The sequence below is a fragment of the Sylvia atricapilla genome, chromosome 12, assembly GCF_009819655.1.
Source record: "Sylvia atricapilla isolate bSylAtr1 chromosome 12, bSylAtr1.pri, whole genome shotgun sequence".
NCBI lineage: Eukaryota > Metazoa > Chordata > Aves > Passeriformes > Sylviidae > Sylvia > Sylvia atricapilla.
In genome coordinates, this window is record NC_089151.1 from 13,807,579 (window position 1) to 13,826,686 (window position 19,108).

A 19,108-nucleotide genomic window follows, 5' to 3' on the forward strand; every position below is an offset into this window, starting at 1 on the left:
TCACCCTAGAAAAGTGTTCTACACACTTGAGAAATGCACAGGTAAGGGACCATTAACTGTCATTTTTCAAAGCTAAAGAAGTGAAGCCATGCTATTTTCTAGTACATTTAAATTACTACTAGTTCATGTTAACATGCAAAGATCAAAACAGAGCTCTCAAACCAAAGCCTGTTCATACACTGATTTTCAAAGAACTTGTTGGCCTTGTCAAAACAGTAATTTTCCACTATCTAGCAGGAAGAAAATAATGACGTTTGTAGAAAGTCAATTGACACTTCATTTGCAGAATGTCATACCGAATCCAGATGAGCTCATGACACCTTAATTTAAGTAGCATTTTTCATATTTAAATCACTGCATTAAGCACTGTCAGTCAAGAGAGTCATTAGAATGACTCTGTAGGCAAATACTATCAGAACCACTTTCACCCACACTTACTAAAGCTACCACACCTCAGGGCTGACAACTGAGATGCTTCCAGGATTATGCCCTAAGTCACTTCTGTGAAAGCAAGCTAGGCTAGCTTAAAAAATGTGGGTATATTTTACTAATGCCTCTCCTTTTGACTGAAACAGGTACAGAACCGTGCCAGAAGCACTCAGCTGACACAGTGGCAGCACAGCAGTCCCTACGGCCAGAGAAAACACAAAAGAGAAGGCAGAGCATGAAACTACAGTATAAGGAATCTCTAAGCATGCACAACACAAAAACCATCACGTGCATTAGTGCTACATCTGCCCTGGCAGCCTCAACACTTCAGCCTGGCCCAACCCCGCTGTGCCAGCACCTCCCTCCTTCTTTGCCATCCCCTCCCTCACTGTCCCCTTTGCCCTTCCTGGCACAGGAAGATGGACACAGCCTTATGCCCAGGGAAGGACAATGCTTTGTGTCTTCCCCACACCTGAGGACGTGCTCCTTCCTCTCTCCAGCAAACTGCTAAAATAAAAACACTGAATATGCACAAATCAGTGGAAGAAGGAATTGAACTAGGACATCATGTCACACTCCAGAAAATGGAAATTGGGAAGAAGGTTCTGACAACTCCTTACTGCTGTCTGTTACTTGATACATGAAGCTTGCAAGGTGCAGGTCTCAATTAATCTTCTTCATGATCACTCCAATTTTGCCTCTGAAAGCCCAACTAACCTAATTAATAACATTTCAACACTTGATGGGATGTACAGAATATTCCAACAGTATCTCATTCACCAAAGTCCTCAACTGTGTCTCCTGAACGTTATTTGTGTCCTTAAGCAAATCAGCTATGACAACTCTAAAACCTTTGTGATAGAATAACTGTAATATGTGCTTCAAAACTAGATTCATTCACATCTTAGTCTGAGTGCCAGAAGTTCAGAAAAAATGCACTCATGGAAAACCTGACTTCCATGGAAAGCTAACAATCATGACACCATAATCAGCCAAACACTCATCACACCATAATCAGTCAAGGAGTGGGAATCTGTGACTTACATGAAAAACTTAACTTCAGGAAGTTAATTACAACACTAATTAAAGAAATGCTCCTAAAAGAATACACAGCTAGTCTATATTATGCACTGGGTAAACTGCTTAGTTCCAATGCAAGCTGGTACCATCAAGAGCTTCAAAAACATATTAAAATTGTTCCAAGAAAGAAAGGTAGAATTTGAAGAAGTCTAGTTACTGTCTAGATCCTCTACAGCTCTTTCTTAGCTAACAACATTTGTTCATTAAAAACCAATGTCTTCAAGTCTCCCAACTAAGTGATGCTTAGGGCTTGAACACTATTTAAATACAGAAAACACTCCAATATCTATCATTGTGTTCGAGTACAGCTCACTGAGATTTATGTTACCTAGCCACTATGTAACAGCATCTGCATTGTGCCCAAGGAATAGACAGAAACCCACCCGAGTCAGAACTCAGCAGCTGATATATGAATAACAGAGATACTGTCAGGAGATTTTGTCCAGTGAATCTGAGTCCAGTTTAATTCTTTTAAAACCCGAAGGAAACAATCCTTGCAGTTTAACACCTCTTACCTCAAGCAAGGCTGCTGCAGGATCCCCCTGCAAGCTCTTTGCCAGTTTATCCACCTCATCCAAGAGGAAAACGGGATTGTTCACCCCGACAGTCTTCAGGCCATTGATGATCCTGCCAGGCATGCTGCCCACGTAGGTGCGCCTGGAAGGGAATGGGGATGGGGAAAGAGGGTGGTGACACGGGCAACAGGAGCAGTAACATCAAAAATACCAAGAGTAAAACACCAGGCAAAACAGAAGAATAAGGAGCACTGCAAAAATTCTTGGTTTTGCAAAAATTTGTGGAATACTTGATAAAAATATGAAATATACAACTGATTTAATACAAGCAATTATAGCAGCAGATGGAAATTTGAGTTCCGCGGTGAACCAGTTGATCTGCAAAGGTAATAATTTGTATTAAAGTGTATCCAAACTTTACAGCTTGTGTACATTTTAACATGTTCCAGTACCAGAATCCTTGTACTGTAAGAACAAGCAGAAGCAGATTTGGGAACCTCATTAATAAAAACATTTTCATAATTACAATGCTGGGATTGTGTCATCACAACAGAGTTCATGCAGCGTGTTACAAAAGAGAGCAAATTTCCAGTTATGCTGAACTGTCAATGTCCCCACGACAGCATGCTTTAATAAATACCCAACAAAAGTAACAGCAATTACTGTTATTTCAATATAAAATGAAAAACTGAACACTGCAATGAAACAGAAAATGCTGAGTTTGAATTTATTCAGCAAACCAGTAAATTCGTTTTTCCATAACACACAAAGAGCATAACTACATTTTACAGATGTATATAACCCTTATTTGCTGCATTTATCATACTCATTTCTCCTTGTGCCATAACTACTCAAAATACTATAATTAAGAGCATGAAATTCTAAGAAGAAAGAGATACATGAAGTGCTGAATTACAGTATCTAGCTCATGACCCTCACAAAGCAGACAAGCAGAACAGGCCTGCTTTGCGATATGATCTGGTTTACTACTGTCCAAAATAAACAGGATGACATTTACAAAGATGAAACCAAAAATACCATGGGACTAATCTCAAAAAATACTAGTGATGACTTCAAATATGTTAAAAAAACAAACCCCCAAAAAGAAACAAAAGCAGAATCCAAACCACACAACAATGGTGTCAGTTCCACGTAACATTTAACCACTGAGGGAACAAAATGCAGTAAATGCATTTAATTCTAGAGCTGAGAAAAAATAAAAGGTTTTAAGATTTTCTAAACAGCCAGCAGTGTAAGAGTAATCCAGTTTGCCTGTTACCACCTTCCTGGGGCAGCTGCTAAAGACTGAAGCAGGCAGCAGGCAACAGTTCCTCACTTGAGTGCTTTTGTGTAGTCTTAATCTGCAGCAAGGGAGCGGGTTGCTGTCACGGAGGGCTGCGCTGTGGAACATTCATTACAGGCCAGGACTCTGCACGGGGAGCTATTACACAGCCAGCCTGCCTCCTCCTCCTCCATCTGCACACCCACAGCCCTGCCAAGACAGGGAAAGCTTTCTAGAAAATGCAATCAGAAAATGAGGAGACTGAATCAGAGCTGGAGTTCACACAAGTGAATCACTCACCAGCGTAAACAAATTTATCAGTGTAGTAATTTGGGCATTTCTTTGGTTTTGGGGGGATTTGGGTTTTTTTCAGTTACGGGTTTCAGGTTTTTTTACTTCTTGTGGTTTTGGGTTTTGTTTGGTGGTGGTAGTTTTATTCTTCTATGGGTTGTTTTGACCAGAAGGTGCTTACTGCACTAAAGAATAATTTTATATGCTTCAGAGACAATGCAGTCCAACTGTTTCAGTATTTTGCTTATGCTAGTAATAGGGTAACATAATTAGGTAAACATCAAGCACTCTTTGTTCTTGCTTGCTACATTATTCTCAAGTGCGTGCTTAAAAACATTACACTTTTTTTAATGCATGTTTGTGTTTTTAGATACACAAAGTTTTACTTGGTCCTTTTGAATTCTATAAAGATTTGAGCTATCCACGTTCCACTGAGGTTTATAAACGAAATGAAGGCAGACAGACACAACAGTCTAAATCTGTAATACCTCTTCATTTATTAGAGATGGACCAATACCAATTTTATTATATTAATCATCAAATTCTTGAGATCTCCAAAGTTATTAGGCAAAACCTCTCAACAAAAGAATCCTTGGTGAATCAGGCCCTGCAGGTATTTACATATAAACCCAGCCAGAATATATTAAAATTACAAGCAGATCTGGCTATTTATCTGTCTGGCTGTTAACCTTTGCCTTGTAAGACGTGAAACTAAATGCCACTGTTTAGGAACACTATCACTGAATGTGATGTTGATTTGATTGTTTTTGCTAGAGTTGAAAGGAGATAAAACAATATCCTACATTTTTGCTCATTTTTTGATGCAGTTTCCCTGCATTAAACCCAGAGGACAGTCAGCTTTCTCCACTCAAAACAAGAAGCACAGAGCAAGTTTCCTACTTATCTCACTAGTGTGGCAACACTTAAAAAACCCAACTCCTTGAGAGCTCCAGGCAGAGAAGATCTGTGAGTAATTTTTTCATGCAGCTTTAGATCAGTGAAAAAGTACCTTTAAACAAAACACTAGAGTCATACAGTATGTCATCAGGGACCATGTATCCCAGAAAATGCAAGAAAAACATCTGGAAAATCCAACCTTCTTGGTTCTCCCAAAGTAAACTGGGAAAGCCTTGGAAATACAGCCCTTAAAGCAGCGGTAGTATTATTGAAAGAAAGCAACAGGATTCACTTTCTTCACAGTGATCTCAAGACAAATAGTTTTAATCATTTTTAACTGCAGGGGCAGAAAAGGATAACAAAGTTAACACCACTGTTTCTGAAAATTCTTGCACAAGGTCACAGCCTTTTTTTTTTTTTTTTTTTTTTTTTGGCAGGGCCAGAGGCTGCATCCACTCAAGGGATTTACAAACCTATCTCTGCTTTGCACTTGTCCAATAAAGCTCATTCCTCTCATGGGTGATGCTGTCTGCAGTTTTTTTTTTCTGGTGCAACAAGGCCTGTGCAGGGAAGTCCTGCTGGCACAGCTGTCCTGGTGAGGAATCCCACCTCTCCTCAAACAAGTGCACCTAAACAAGTCTTCAGCAAAGGCCTGAGCCAGAAGTGAACTGTCCAAGCTTTTGAAACTGCAAAGCACTGGTAATACAGGAAGGAGTGCTTCACATGAAGGTGAGAAAGAAGAGCTTCACACTTACCTCACCAGCACCACTATAAATAAATGGCACAATTACATCTTTCCTTTTCGGAAACAGAAAAAGCACACAACAGAGAAGATAATACATTTCCTGTATGATACAAAATATCAATACTGAGGAGATTTTATAAGCAATGAGCTTCTTGGAAAAAAGTTCTGAGTCATCCTTCAGAGTGGTTTGTAGGCTTTTTTCCTTCTGTTCCTCTTGTTCCTTTTATTCTTTTACTAAAAGTAAACAACAAATGTAAACCAGCATACTTTAACATATGGTTTAGATGAGTGGTAAATGCAGACACCAGCTGAAGGATGACTGATAAAGGAGTTCTAGTCTTGTACCAAGAGGATGATTTTGTTTTGGGAATGCAGAACAACACTTGCTACTCTTCCCTCAGTCAGTGCAGGATCCCCAAGCTCCAGGTGCAGGCACATGATCCCCAGTGAAATGGCCAAACCTGGGCAGTTCCAATTGCCACATTTGCACATCAGGTGGGACAGCACAGTCACTGAAACACCACTCCCCACCCTGCTGCTCTCCAAGAGCTTTGGCTGCTGAGTCTCTCAGTCTGCACCTTTCACAGAAGTGGCCCAAGTGAATGCTATTTCAGGCACTGTTTGCTTGCAAGTCAAGCTGAAACACTTCCTTTTAAATGTTCTAGTACACTTGGTACATTTTTGTACATGTTCAGTACATCAGTAGGCACATAAAGTACTGTTCTCCTGCAATGTTAGTGGAATCCTTAACCTAAGCCCCAAAGCCTAATAAGGAACTTTTAGGAGAAAAACAATGTCTTCTTAAGGTGTAATATTAGAAAATCAGCCTGCTCAACAGTGAAACTCGGAAAACAACAGCCTGTGTCTCCTCCACTTCTCCTCTGAGTGCCACCACATGCACAACATGGATTCACCTCACTGGGAATAACTTGAAGGATTTATTCAAACAAAAGGACATTACAGAGCTCTACAGAAAAGCTGTAGTTCTAATCTGATTAAATCTTATTCTGAGAAGGAGGAAAACAAACCAAAGCAGAATTTAAAATCCAGTGTGCAACAGGTGGGTTTGATTATAACTACAAAAAACTGGAAAAAGCAGTTGGCTCACAGGGCTCCTGGTGCCAACTGCTCTAAAGTTCATTTTTGAACGATACACTTGCTTGTTGAACACTAACCACAATATTGTTGCTAATTCTAGATTACATTTTCCTTTGCTGGTGAAAAATAAATTCTTTTAGCCAATATTTACCACTGGCTAATTTCATACACTTTTTAATATGAAATTTATAACGGTCAGCCTCTAACATGAATTAAGAACTTAATAATATCCTCAAAAATGCATGACAGCCACAAACACCTGAACTAAACAGCTTTTTAGAGGCTCTGTCATATGACTCTCCCTGTTTCTACTCTTTATGAGGTCCAGCACAAGATAGAAGTTTGACTTTTGTTTATAATGTCAAGTTTAAGACGTGGTTTCCCTGTTACAAAGGACTGAGTCCTGCTCTGCCCTGGAGAAGTTACTTTCCATAATGCTGAGTATTCCACAGCCTCTAGTGGCTTCACTTCGAATAGCACATGCTGAGCCACGTTTTAAGCTGTTTTTAGGACATTCTATCTTAGGTGTATTCTACTGAGAGTAGCTGCACAGCCACTGGGCAAAATTAACTGCTAGGTGGCATAAAAAATATAACTAATAGCTAATTCACAGTATTCACCTACAGTTGTAAGGAGAAATTTTATTGAAAAACATGACTTAAAAGAAAACCTGACTAAAATTCATTATTCCAAATTTCCTACACTGCATGCAATAAGCATAAAATATGTAAAATGGAAACAAAAATGCTGCACTGATGCTTTATCTCTACTGCCCATCCATTATGCTTCCAGTTGCAGGGACTGAGGAATGGACTAATACAAATTTAAAAGACTAAGTAGTAGATACATAAAGAGCCCAACACTAAAAACAGTCCTAAGGAATGTCATCCAAAAATGTCCTTTGAAACATGCCAGCTTAGGCATAAATCTCCTTTTGAAATAGGAAAACAGTGCACAAACAAGTCCATTGCTATCCTCTAGCAACTTTGATGTATCACTCCAAGTTTCTCCTTGTTTTTTAGCAACAAACATGGTTCTGAAGGAATGCATTGCTACCATAGGTTATACTGGATAATTAAACCTTCACATCCCTCTTAAGGGCACAAAAATCAAGAGTTTGCATTGAACTTTTACAGAATTTTACTTCAAAGTGCTAAAAACCCTGAAGTTCCCTATGACAATAAAGGGCAGCAGCAGAATGAAGGAATAAAGTCTGTACCACAACACCAAACATCCATTCCATCAAAATTATCCCCCAAGTAACACCACTGAATACCAAGGAAAATCAATAAATACCTACCACTGTTTCACAGAAGCAAAATTTCTCTGTATTGGCTGAACAGTGAAAATAATCAGTACATTCTGCAGAGAAAAAACTACCGTTGGGAAAAGAAGAAGTAATTACCTGTGGCCTCGAATATCAGACTGATCACAGACTCCTCCTAAAGCAATTCTATGGAATTCTCGACCCAAAGTCTTTGCAATTGATCTTCCAACACTGGTTTTACCAACTCCTGGGGGCCCCACAAAACAAAGAATGGGTCCCTTGAGGTTGTTCTTAAGCTGTCGTACAGCCAAGTACTCCAAAACTCTCTTCTTCAACTTCTCCATGGCATAGTGGTCATTATCCAAAACAATCCTGGCTGCACGGATTTCCAGGCGATCTGCATCGACAGCAGCACAGAGATCAGCACAGTTACCTCAACAATGGAAACAATTCACCCTACAGCACAGACACCTTCAGCAGGGCAATCCCCCAGCTCACATATCTCAGACAATGCTTCTCTGAAACAAAGCTATTGAAGTTCTTCTTTAATTTCCTTCTTTAATAAGGAAATTAGACTTAAGCTAGACAGATTATAGTACTGAAAATGACACAGTGCTGATAATGACATCCTAAGCTAAAATAATTATCAGGATTTTATATTTCTATAGTCATGTGTGTTTTTATTCATTGTAGCTACAGAGTTCAAAACAGCAATCACATGGGTCACACTCACAAACTTTGCTTGAAGTAAAAACATCAAACTTCACATGACATGGCACAATTTTAAAAGATCAAAGAGCAACTTCCACCAAAAAAACAGTTTGCTAGGACTGTCAACAAACATTTCACTCATTAGGGGATTCTTCGAATAATACTGCAAAGTACATGCAGGCAGATGTTTTTATAATTTAATGATTAAAGAAAATATTTATGAGATTGTTCATAAACAGCCAGGTCTCTATTTCAAATCAGCAACAATTCATCACTACAAATACCAGCAATTAATTACAATTGTGCCTTTTTTATCCTTTTGTTTCTTACCAAACTTGCTTAAGATAAACCACAATCTTCTTCAGAAAGACCAATGTTACAGAAATCTCCAAAAATGTTTTTTGTCTGACACATAAAAAATAATTAGTGCTCATTTATTTATTATTTTTGATGCATGCTGGCAGAAATTGTAACCAGAAACACCTTCATTTTTAATGAAACTACTCTTAATACTTTTAAAATTCACATTCTTAGATATACAACTGAGCTACACAGGCTATCCAATGTACAGCTCTTACTGAAGTCGAATGGTTTACCTGGCTTACAGCAACTTGTCAACAATGTTTTTACAAGACAGAACTAAATCACAGTGTTTACATGATAGTTACTTGTCCTAAAATGTTTGTGCAAGACAATCACCACTAAGGGAAGGGTTTACCTTTTGTACTCTTGTTCCATGGCAATTCTACCATCAGTTCCAAGTAATTTCTTGTCAAAGCATATTCTGGCATTGACTGAGGCATCTTCTTTAGTCTGGAAATAGAAGTACAGAATTCAAAAGGCCAATCAGAAATTAAATGCAAAGGAAGCCTCTACTGCACTGCAAGGCAGCAATTGCTGCCTGAGCTTTGAAATAATTTCAAAAACACAAACCAATACAAATATATATCCAACAGGAAAAGGTCTGCAGGACTTGTTTTAAATTTTAAAAGAAACCACCATTTAAAAGCCTCCTACCTTTTTATTTCTTTAAGACAAACTTTGAGAGCTTGTTCTGACATACTGGATGTTCTAATCTTTTTTTCTAGCATGACAACATCATCATGATCTTCCTCCTCCTCCTCATCTTCTGTAATGCTCCCATGGGCGATTCTTCTATTAGGACGAATAGCTACAACCTGTACAATGGAAACAGCCACAGAATTGCACCAGGTCTTGGCTTTTAAATAAGCTGTGTACTTCAGCTTTCAATGAAAATCATGGCAAAAACAGCTAAGGTGCATGGAAAAATTCAGAACTCCAGAAAGTTTTAACTCCAGAAATCAGGTTCAAAAAGTATTACTGTTGCTACTTTAAAAAGTTACAGTTCTTTCCATATTTGCTAAGTGAGTTTATCATATATCCTAAAGTAGCAAACAACACAAAACAAGCACAAAATTGAAAGCAATTATTTGTGATATTTCAAGCACTGTAGCCCAGCATATTAAGAAGCATAAACTTAATCTTTACAAAATGGATAAATCTGTAAATCTCTCTCATCTTTTTTCATTTCTCAATGACTTCCCAGTTACTAAACTATGTAAGTGCAGTTAGATGCAGCAAAAGTGAACAAGCTCCATTTTACAACACCATTGCTTCACCTGTAGTTCAAAAGCTGCCATTCATCTGCAATGCCATCAGTAAAAGATACACCTTTCACTGCACAGGCCAGAACTCATTGTCTGCATACAGTGGGTTCATGAATACACATGAATTGACTCTTCAGAGCAATCTGAGCATTCATTTAGTGTCACAAAGTGCTCAGATTAAAATAAAAATTAAATTAAAAAAGAGTAAAATAAAGCCTAGGCAGTTTTAAACAAATATTTTGTCTTTTGTGTATTTACACATACAAAGTTGCCAGCTGGGTGTTCTCTGCAGCTCCAGACTACGATCACACACTTATGGTTATACATTAAAAATGCACAGATTAAAATAATGCATTCATTATCCTGTTAAAAAAGTGTATCTTAGTATTCATTTAGAATGTTTAAATACTCCAGATTTAAAGCTCCATACCCTTTTATCATCATCCTGTTTGGACTTTCTTGTTTTCTGAAGCAACTTCAGGCCTTCAATCTGTCTAACAAGCAATGGTATGGTCATCTTGAACCGTTCTTCCAGCCTAACAGCATCTAAAATCTAAGAGCAAAGAGATGTAAGCAGCCAACAAGTTCACACTGGTGAATCCTCACTCTGGGGGAAGGGAACATGGAGGCACTGCTACTGACTTTAGACCAGAGGTATAAAACAGATGCATTTAGGAAAACAGGTAGCAAGAAAAGCAAGGAGAATACAGTACACAAAATCTAGCCTCAAGGGTCTGGATGCCTGAACTACAAAGCAGTTCAGACTAGAGAAAATTCTCTTATCCTGTGTAGTTTTAAAACACCTTAATATTTCAGTTGCATTTCCTGTGGCAAACATCTATTAATGTCCTATTTTTCACTTACTGGGCCCCAGGAAAAAGATGGCCTTGTTAAGAAAGTCACAGCATCATCTCCTTGGGTAAGCCAGGGGAAAAAAAAATCACCTTGTGCCTTAAGGTTTTGGTCAGAGATTTTTTTTTTTCAATATTTGCACACAATTCCATGTTCATATTAAACAAACTTAATAGGTGGAAATGTGTGGAATTCTGCTCCTCTGTATTTCCAAAGCTTCCACCATTTGCTCTTTCCTTTAGAACTTCTAATAAAAAAAAGTGACACACTAATAACTAACGTACCTTCCTCCAGCAGGATATCCAGCTATGGTACACACCTGCCCTTCAAATTACTGCATTCATTTCTACTTGTGGTGCTTTGAAAGACCCTAACACACTTTCAGTTCCAGGTGCAGCACAAGCAGTTAGAGAAGAAAAGGAACAACTTGCAAAACACAGCAGCAAATAAAGAAATCAGATGAGTCAGCACCAAACCATAAAGATCATTTTTGCATAGACTTAGTGTGACATATGACAGAAATTTAACCACTGTCTTGGTGTTCAAAAAACCACAGACTTCAAGATGTTTTTAGAAATATTTAATGCTAATATTAAAAATATTTTAATTCTGAAGTTATTAGTATTAAGATATGTATAATGATCAGTCAGCTGGCGTAAGTAAGCAAATTTTAAACACAACCTGAAAAAAGATTTATCATCTTTACTATGGAAAGTCCATGCTCTACTTATTGTTTAAAAAAATGAACCATTTCCAAGATTTCCCAGCTAGACCTATTTACCTTAGGCAAGCTCTGCCATGTGCATATATAAACACTTTAAACATCAGCAAAACATTCTGCAAGCATTCATGCTCAGCTGTAACACATATCCCTGCTGGCATAATGTTATCACTGTACAGTCACAAGTGTGAGCAAATCCAAAATGACTTACAAGTGATTGACTTTAAAAAGATAGCAACCTAACTGTTGTTTTGATTTTTCAGCCTTCTGATAGTTTACATTTTTTACTAGAGCTTTTTCATATTTGTAACAAAAACAAAGACTGATGTTTGGTAAATAATACATTCTTTTCAGGAAGTAAGACAAATTGATAAACTTCTAAGTTAACCCCTGGGGTCAGAGAAGTGTTACTCTCCGTCTCCAATCCCTAATCAAATTCCGAACAAGAATTTAAATCTATTTAAACCCCAAACCAAAATAAACTTTCCCCCCATCTTTCTCGTCCCTCAGCCTGACGGGTGAGTGCGGTTGTTTCCTGTCCTCTGGTGCCACCTAACTCCCAGTAGACCCTCTGAAGCACAGGGTACCTGCAGCTTCTCCTGGTTGGTTGTTCGGATGATGGAGGTCAGGATATCCGGCAGAGCTTCTCGGGGCAGGTTGTCCAGGAGGCGCCGGAGCTTGGCGACCGCAGGCACGGACATATCCAGCATCTCGACCAGCTACAACACACAGGGAACAGCGCTAGCGACAGCTGCCCTTCTCTGGGAATTACCTCAGCGCCCCTCTGGCCAAAACACGAGTGTGTCTTTCAGTGGGAGGCATGTCCTAGTAGCTCGTCAAAAAGCTACTGAAATAATTCCACAGATGAGGCACTAACTCAGCATAGAGCACCAAGACTTTGAGCTTTCTCCTTGTCTGAGAAGTTCAAGATTATCATTATTGTTTGCAGCGTTTTTTTCAACATATACATCTCCTATTTCCCCCCACATATCTGGATTAAAAACTTCCCCCTGACTCCTTTCCAATACATCCTTTAAATTCCAATTCATTATACTTCTGTTGTATATAGTTCCTTATATCTTTGTAAAATTCTAGAAAATTAATCAAATCTTTTACTAGAATGTATGAATAGTATTGCTATATATGAAACACCAACTTATCATAGCACCAACACAAACAGTTGCACAAGACTCAGCAGCAATGAGCTGTGCAGACACCCTGGAACTTGGCATAGAAACCTGAAGCTGTAACAGTAACATTTATTTTGTAGCAGAAATATTGAGACTCTACTAGCCCCTGAAAAATACTCCGGAGAAATGGAAAACAAATAAAGAGCATAAGCGTATCCACACTTAGGTTATTTGACACACAAGAATAAAATAAATTACCTGTACTGCATACTTGTAGAATTGTTCTGACAGCTCTCCCAGCTCCTCCTCAGATTTATGGCCATTAGTGAACTGCTCAAGTCGATCTAACTGCTGCACTTCAGCAATGGGATAGGGCCTCTCCTTCAGCAGCTGCAGGATCTGGAATCGGCAGAGGCCTGTCACCAGCAGTGTGTAATGGGGCTTGGGCCAGTTGCTACCAACCACCTGAACTGCCAGAGCAGCAGTGCCAATCCTAAAAACAGATCAAATCCTTGTGTCACCTTCCACAGAATATTTTGTGTGCTCCTTATCAGAGGCAACCAAGCTACAGGCTGCAAGAACCTGCTGGGTCATGGTTGCTATTGAGAAATTTCCTTTGTAACACAAGCTACAGAACCAAACCCTAAAACTTGAACACAAATGAGGTAACAGAAACACTAAGTAAGGTACTACAATACAGTCACACAATTTAGAAACGTATGCAATTTCTTTATAATAATGGATCTGGCTGTGGACAAGCACACTAACATTTCTGCTTAAACAACATGCACTGGGAAATGGGAGTGTTCCTAAATGACAGTTCTTCTATGAAATTCCTGGCCTCCTACTGAATCAGTATTTTAGATCACTGTACCAATTTAAGCCGTACTACATACAACAGAAAGTATTTTCTTGCAACATCTTACTGAGTCCACTGATACGATAAAGTTCGAAGAGTAAGGGTTACATCATGTTAGTTTCACCACACAGAAATACAATTCGTTCTCATTTTATGTGAACTAAGTCAATATCCGTGTTACCTATTAAGTGAAAAATGCTACGGTGAACAGCTGCGACAGACCTAGAGCTGCGTTCTTTCGTCTCATTTCGCTCGTCCACCCTAGTCTCTTTTCAAACTCCCCCTGCGGCCGCCGGCCAGCCCGCCCCCGGCACCTCGCCGTCGGGGCCGGCCAGGCTTGGCGGAGCGCAGGGCCGTCTCCCGGGGCGAGCCCCGGCCGGGGAGGGCGGGCCGCGCTCCGGGGGCCCGCAGGCCGCGAGGGCGGCAGGGACAGCCGGGCCGAGCCGCACCTGTGCAGGTTGGGCAGGTCGTCGCAGTCGGAGGTGGGGTCGCTGGTGTTGGGGATGACGCCGATGATGGTGCTCCGCAGCGAGGTGCCCTTCAGCAGCCGGCTGCGCACCAGCTGCATGTTGCGCGGAGAGTCCACGCTGGTGCGCATGGTGGAGCCGGGCAGCAGCACGCTCTCGTGTGTGAGCAGCAGCGGCAGCCGCGTGGGGATCTGGATAGCGCTGCCCGCCGCCATGGCTAGCCGTCCCCTCGCCCTGCCCCGCGCCCCTCACGCCGGCCCCGCCGCCATGACAGCCCGGCGCTCACCCGCCGCGGCCCCGCCCCCTACGGGCGCCGGCAGGCACCGGCCGCTGCGCCCCGCCCGCTGCGCCCCCTGGCGGCGGCCGCGCTGGCCCCGGCACTGGCCCCGCATCGGCATCGGCATCGGCCCCGCATCGGCCTCGGTATTGGCCCCGCATCGGCCTCGGTATTGGCCCCGCATCGGCATCGGCACCGGCCCCGCATTGGCCCCGCATCGGCCCTGCATCGGCCTCGGCATCGGCCCCGGCATTGGCCTCGGTATTGGCCCCGCATCGGCCCCGGCATTGGCCTCGGTATTGGCCCCGCATCGGCCCCGCATCGGCCTCGGTATTGGCCTCGGTATTGGCCCCGCATCGGCCCCGCATCCTTCTGCCTCCCCCGGGCCTCTCGGGTCCGGTCTCCTCTCAAACACCGAGCCGGGCCGGCTCCCTTCAGTCCCCCGGAGGCCGCTCGGCCGCCGGCAGGTGTCAGGCTGGCACTGGCAATGGTTGGAGGCAGTGTGGCACTGTGCTAAGGGCTCCGACACTGGACAGGGAGCGTGTAACAAATCTTTTCGTTTGTTAAATGGGACAGGTACTAAGTGAAATCCCTTCTTTGGTTGGTTTGTACTCAAATCTGCTCTCCTGCATCCGTGCTCCGGGCCGAAGGCTCAGCATCCTGTTTCAGAGTCACAGTGGTTGGGGCTGGAAGGAGCTCTGGAGATCCCCCGGTGCCACCCCCTGCCAGGGCGTGTCACCCGCCGCAGGGGACACAGGAACGCGCCCAGGTGGCTTTGGAACGTGTCCGGAGAGGGAGATCCCAGCCTGGGCAGCTGCTCCATGGGAAGCAGTTGTTCTGCTGCCGAGGAAGCGCAGGTGAGCGCAGGACTCGTCTCCCTGCGGGAACGCCAGGGGCAGCGAGGAGCAAAGGCCATCTGGTGCCCCCCGTTCCCAGCCCGTTCCCAGCCTGGCTGCCTGCGGAGGGCTCGCTCACACCCTGGGAATTCCCATTCCATAGTGATGTTCAGCAGCCCCGGAGGCACCAGCCAGGGCACAGCTCACTGGGGCAGTGAGCCAAAACAGCCTGCCCAGGTGAAAGGCCTCCAAGAACTGAGGCCCTGTGGAGAGTTCCGATGAAAAAGTGGAGAGTTCAGACGAAAAAGTGGGCTTTAGAAACTTTCCTTTTTAACTTTTTTCCCCATTGGTGAAATGAGGTGCAGTATCAAAATTGCATAATGCAGTGAACTATATTAGCCAATCCCTTGTTAATCACTGACTCGCATGAGTCCTGTTGAACAAAGGTAATCCTGTACAGAGGGGAAATCACAGTAGCAACAAACTGACAACTGGAAATGCAAAAGGATAGCTGCAGTAAAAACCTTGCTTAATCATGGGGTTTATTAAAACCTTTATCTGTTGGTTTACTGGAATATGCAAGGTAATGGGATATATGGAAATACCAACAATATATTTAAATGCAAGGAGTTATTACAGCTGAGAAAAATATCTTCTAAAGCTAGCACTTCAGGTATCTCAGAAAGAAGATGAAATTTAATATACTATTCAACATGACATTTAGAAAACATTAATATAAAAGGGCACATAACACATGTGGAAACTGTTTTGTGAATTTCCCAATGTTGAATATAATGACTCTGTAAACATATGTTCAACACTTACAAATGTTTAAGCATCTTTAACTATATTTGTTAGGAATGTGCACACAAACTAAACCAAAAGGTTAAATATTTACTCATCAGGTTTATTGAGTAATTTTCTCAGTTTGAGTATTTTGATTAAAAGGAATCTACAAATGGCATCATGTTTATTCTGCAGGCTACCATTTTTTACTTCCTTCAGAGATGACTGGTATCTGTAGTCATTAACAATAGTTTCTTAATTAATTCTAGAGCTGGATCAAAAAATCTCAATGATTATAATTCTTTAAAATTCCTTTCAGTTTCTCATGAACAACTCTTAATATCCAGGGTTGTGTTTTACTGTGTGTACTAAGCAATACTGTGGGGTCACATTCTGATTATGATGTCTAGATAGTACTGGATACCCCAAACTGTAATTTGCTGAAATAGAAACATCACATTTGAGCAACAGCCTTACAGAATGTTTTTCTAGGCTAGCTGAACATTTCTTGACACCCAGAGAAGCAGTGCAGCAGTAAGTATTAAGATGTGCCTCCAGCTCAGGGAATTTAAGATCAAAAGGGACAATTGCCACATGGTCTGACCTCTTCTCACTCTCATCAGCAACTTCTGCATCAAGTTCATAGTTTTTGACTTACATGCTATCTCAAAGGCATTCAACCTTCGTTATAAGTGACTCTGTAAGAGAGCATTTACCACCTCTATGGGTGTGGTGTTCAGTAGTTGATTACCTGGTTTAAATTTGCACTTTGCAAATTTTACTTGTACTCTTGGCTTCCAAAGACTGGCTTTGGTTATATCCAACAGATTAAAGAGTTGCTTACTATAATAAAGATCATTCCTCAGTGACCATGACCAGTGCTCCATGACTGAGTCATGGCTTAACTTTGAGCTTCTCTTTCTCATTTTTTCAATAAAGTCTCATCCTCCTTAAAATGTGAGTAGCCTATAACTCCAGTACTCATCTTGCAAATGTCATATAACGGGGGCAATACTCTCTTTGTGCTTCCATTCAATATTCCCTGCCTGTGAAATCGAGTGTGAAGTTTGGCTACAGCCCCACTTCACACAGCTCAGGTGGTCCTGCTTTGCTCTGGGTGCAGCACAAGCCTGGCTGAAGGAGATGGGTGTCAGTTCAATGGAATAAAGACAGGAACCACTCTACCAGATGGTGTAGCGCATCTGTGCTCCTCAGTTCACAAATCTGTGTCCTGCAGAGTCCCCCGCCTCCTCTCACTGAAGCTGGACTGGCACAACCACTGGACCCCACAGAATTTTCGTTGATAGAACAGCTGGGCACTGTTTGAGGACCCAGTTAAGCAGGTAAGTAGTGGTATTCATTTCATGTGCTTCAGAGACTGACAGGATAGCCATGCTCTTCCTGAGTTCCTTGGGAGATCATACCAATGATTTTGCAATAATGATCTTCTCAAGACCTATTTCTTTGCAAAGGACAGCAATTCACAGATATCTATATTTTATGCCTGTAAAACTCATACAATTTTTTCCTGTCCCCTCACCTCTGCATTATTTCTTCTGTTTACACAAATGTGAGAGAGCTCAGTATTTCCAAAAAACAAGACCAAGCTACCTCACAATAAAGACTTGAGGTTAATATGAGATTAAAGCTCATATTAACCTAAGTAATTTTCTCCTAAGATGTGCACACACTTCTCTTCTGCCCCCTCACTGGCACTCTTGAAAGCTTTCAAGCCCTCTGCAGCTATTTTATAAAATAAGAGTCTCAATCTGTCACGATTTTCCCCCTCTCATACTGCTTCTGTTTAGTACTTACAGAATGCTTGATGCAGTGATGTTTTTTAGGAAGTATTTCTCTCCAGTCTCAACTGCTTTGTCTGTAAATCAAAGAGAAAAAAAATTCCCATTTCCTTTTCAAATTCCCTCTCTACTGTATGAAAACTTAAGAGCCTCTCTTAACAATTACATAATCTGGCTGCAAATCCAACAAAACACTTTTTCTTAAAGATGTTGTGAAAAGATGCTTTGAATTGACTCAAGGTCTGTTTCTATACATCGGTTAATACGGAACCTCCAAAAAGGAATATACAAGCCTGGTGCAACAGGAAGAATGAACTGTCAGGATTTTGCAGAGCATGTTATGATAAATGTTTATACATTTTGTGTCTTCTGAGGTGAGAGATTATACGGATGCATGTGCACAGATGGACTTCATCAGATCATATTCCTCAATAATATTTCCTCCAACCCAGATGCTTCCTACCATCTTGGCCTGCATCACAAATACCTCAAACATCTTGAAAATACCATAATTAGGAAGGAGGTTTATGTAAAGCTATTGAAAGGATGTAATAATATAAATGGAACTACATTTTAAAGTGTATTTATTTTAATGTCCAATTTTTCTACTTAGTGTAAGGTCGAAGTGGAAATTTAAAAATCTTTTTCTAACGTAGTCTTTGTTATCATTTGTATCCTCAATCATTCTTTCTTCACACAAAAAGATTTGGGCTTTTTCAGATCCTGGTTGATTAAAACCCTCCCAGTTGGTTATGCAAGAAGAGCACATGGAACAAACGCCAGGAGTTGCTGGCAGCACATCACAGACTGACAGAGGAAGAGACCTTTCAGACATCTCTGAAGCTCTGTGTAGGATTCTTTATGGCAACTGTAAAATGTGTTTTAGGAGTAAGTGCTAACAGACCTCACCAGAGCAGCTGAACTTAAAGGCTTAATCTTTTATTCAAAAGTATGAGTGAACTCCAAGAAAAGGACAGGGGGAGGTACACAGGAAAAGGAATTCAAAATTACTGTTAAAATTTGAAATTTGAGCTAGAATAGCAGGGGACAGAGAGAGTTCTTGCCTGCATTACCTAACCTGACATGATTTTCACACCAGATATATCCATACTGCAAAAAAATAAGGATTCAGAGGAACTTCTAAAGGACAGAAAATATCCATGGGAAATTAAAGAAATGCCATCAGCAGAGCTGTGCTGGTGAAGATAGAGCTGAAGGAATTGAAAGAGAATTTCACTCACACTTAGTTTTGCTGCACACAATACCATACTACCTGGAATATTTATATATTTTTTGCTTTTTAATCTGCATACTGCTGTATCAGCCTTTTTAGAGAACTGCTAGTAAGAGATAAAAATACGTTTCCTTAATATAATGCAGCTGAATGAAAGAGCTGAAAAGGCTACATTTGAGGCTCAGATATATTTGGTAAGGTTTT

General features: G+C 41.1%; 1 protein-coding gene and 1 long non-coding RNA gene across 3 annotated transcripts in view; one reads left to right on the plus strand and one right to left on the minus strand.

Annotated features, from left to right (window-relative positions):
- LONP2 (lon peptidase 2, peroxisomal) overlaps positions 1 to 14,246 on the minus strand; it is a 37,332-nt gene extending 23,086 nt beyond the window's left edge. The window contains exons 1-8 of one of the 2 annotated variants that reach the window (XM_066327895.1): positions 13,955 to 14,246; positions 12,905 to 13,139; positions 12,104 to 12,235; positions 10,374 to 10,496; positions 9,333 to 9,493; positions 9,034 to 9,128; positions 7,743 to 8,001; positions 2,025 to 2,166 (exon numbers count right to left, since the gene is read on the minus strand). In XM_066327895.1, coding sequence (XP_066183992.1) covers positions 2,025 to 2,166; positions 7,743 to 8,001; positions 9,034 to 9,128; positions 9,333 to 9,493; positions 10,374 to 10,496; positions 12,104 to 12,235; positions 12,905 to 13,139; positions 13,955 to 14,187 — 1,380 coding nt within the window. In that variant the 5' untranslated portion in view covers positions 14,188 to 14,246. The remainder of the gene's footprint in view (positions 1 to 2,024; positions 2,167 to 7,742; positions 8,002 to 9,033; positions 9,129 to 9,332; positions 9,494 to 10,373; positions 10,497 to 12,103; positions 12,236 to 12,904; positions 13,140 to 13,954) is intronic. The other variant, XM_066327896.1, reaches the window with a different exon arrangement.
- A 722-nt stretch (positions 14,247 to 14,968) lies between these two features.
- LOC136366325 (uncharacterized) lies at positions 14,969 to 18,794 on the plus strand. The gene is made up of 2 exons (XR_010744512.1): positions 14,969 to 15,018; positions 18,391 to 18,794. It is a non-coding gene; the product is annotated as an uncharacterized lncRNA (long non-coding RNA).
- Positions 18,795 to 19,108: the final 314 nt, after the last annotated feature.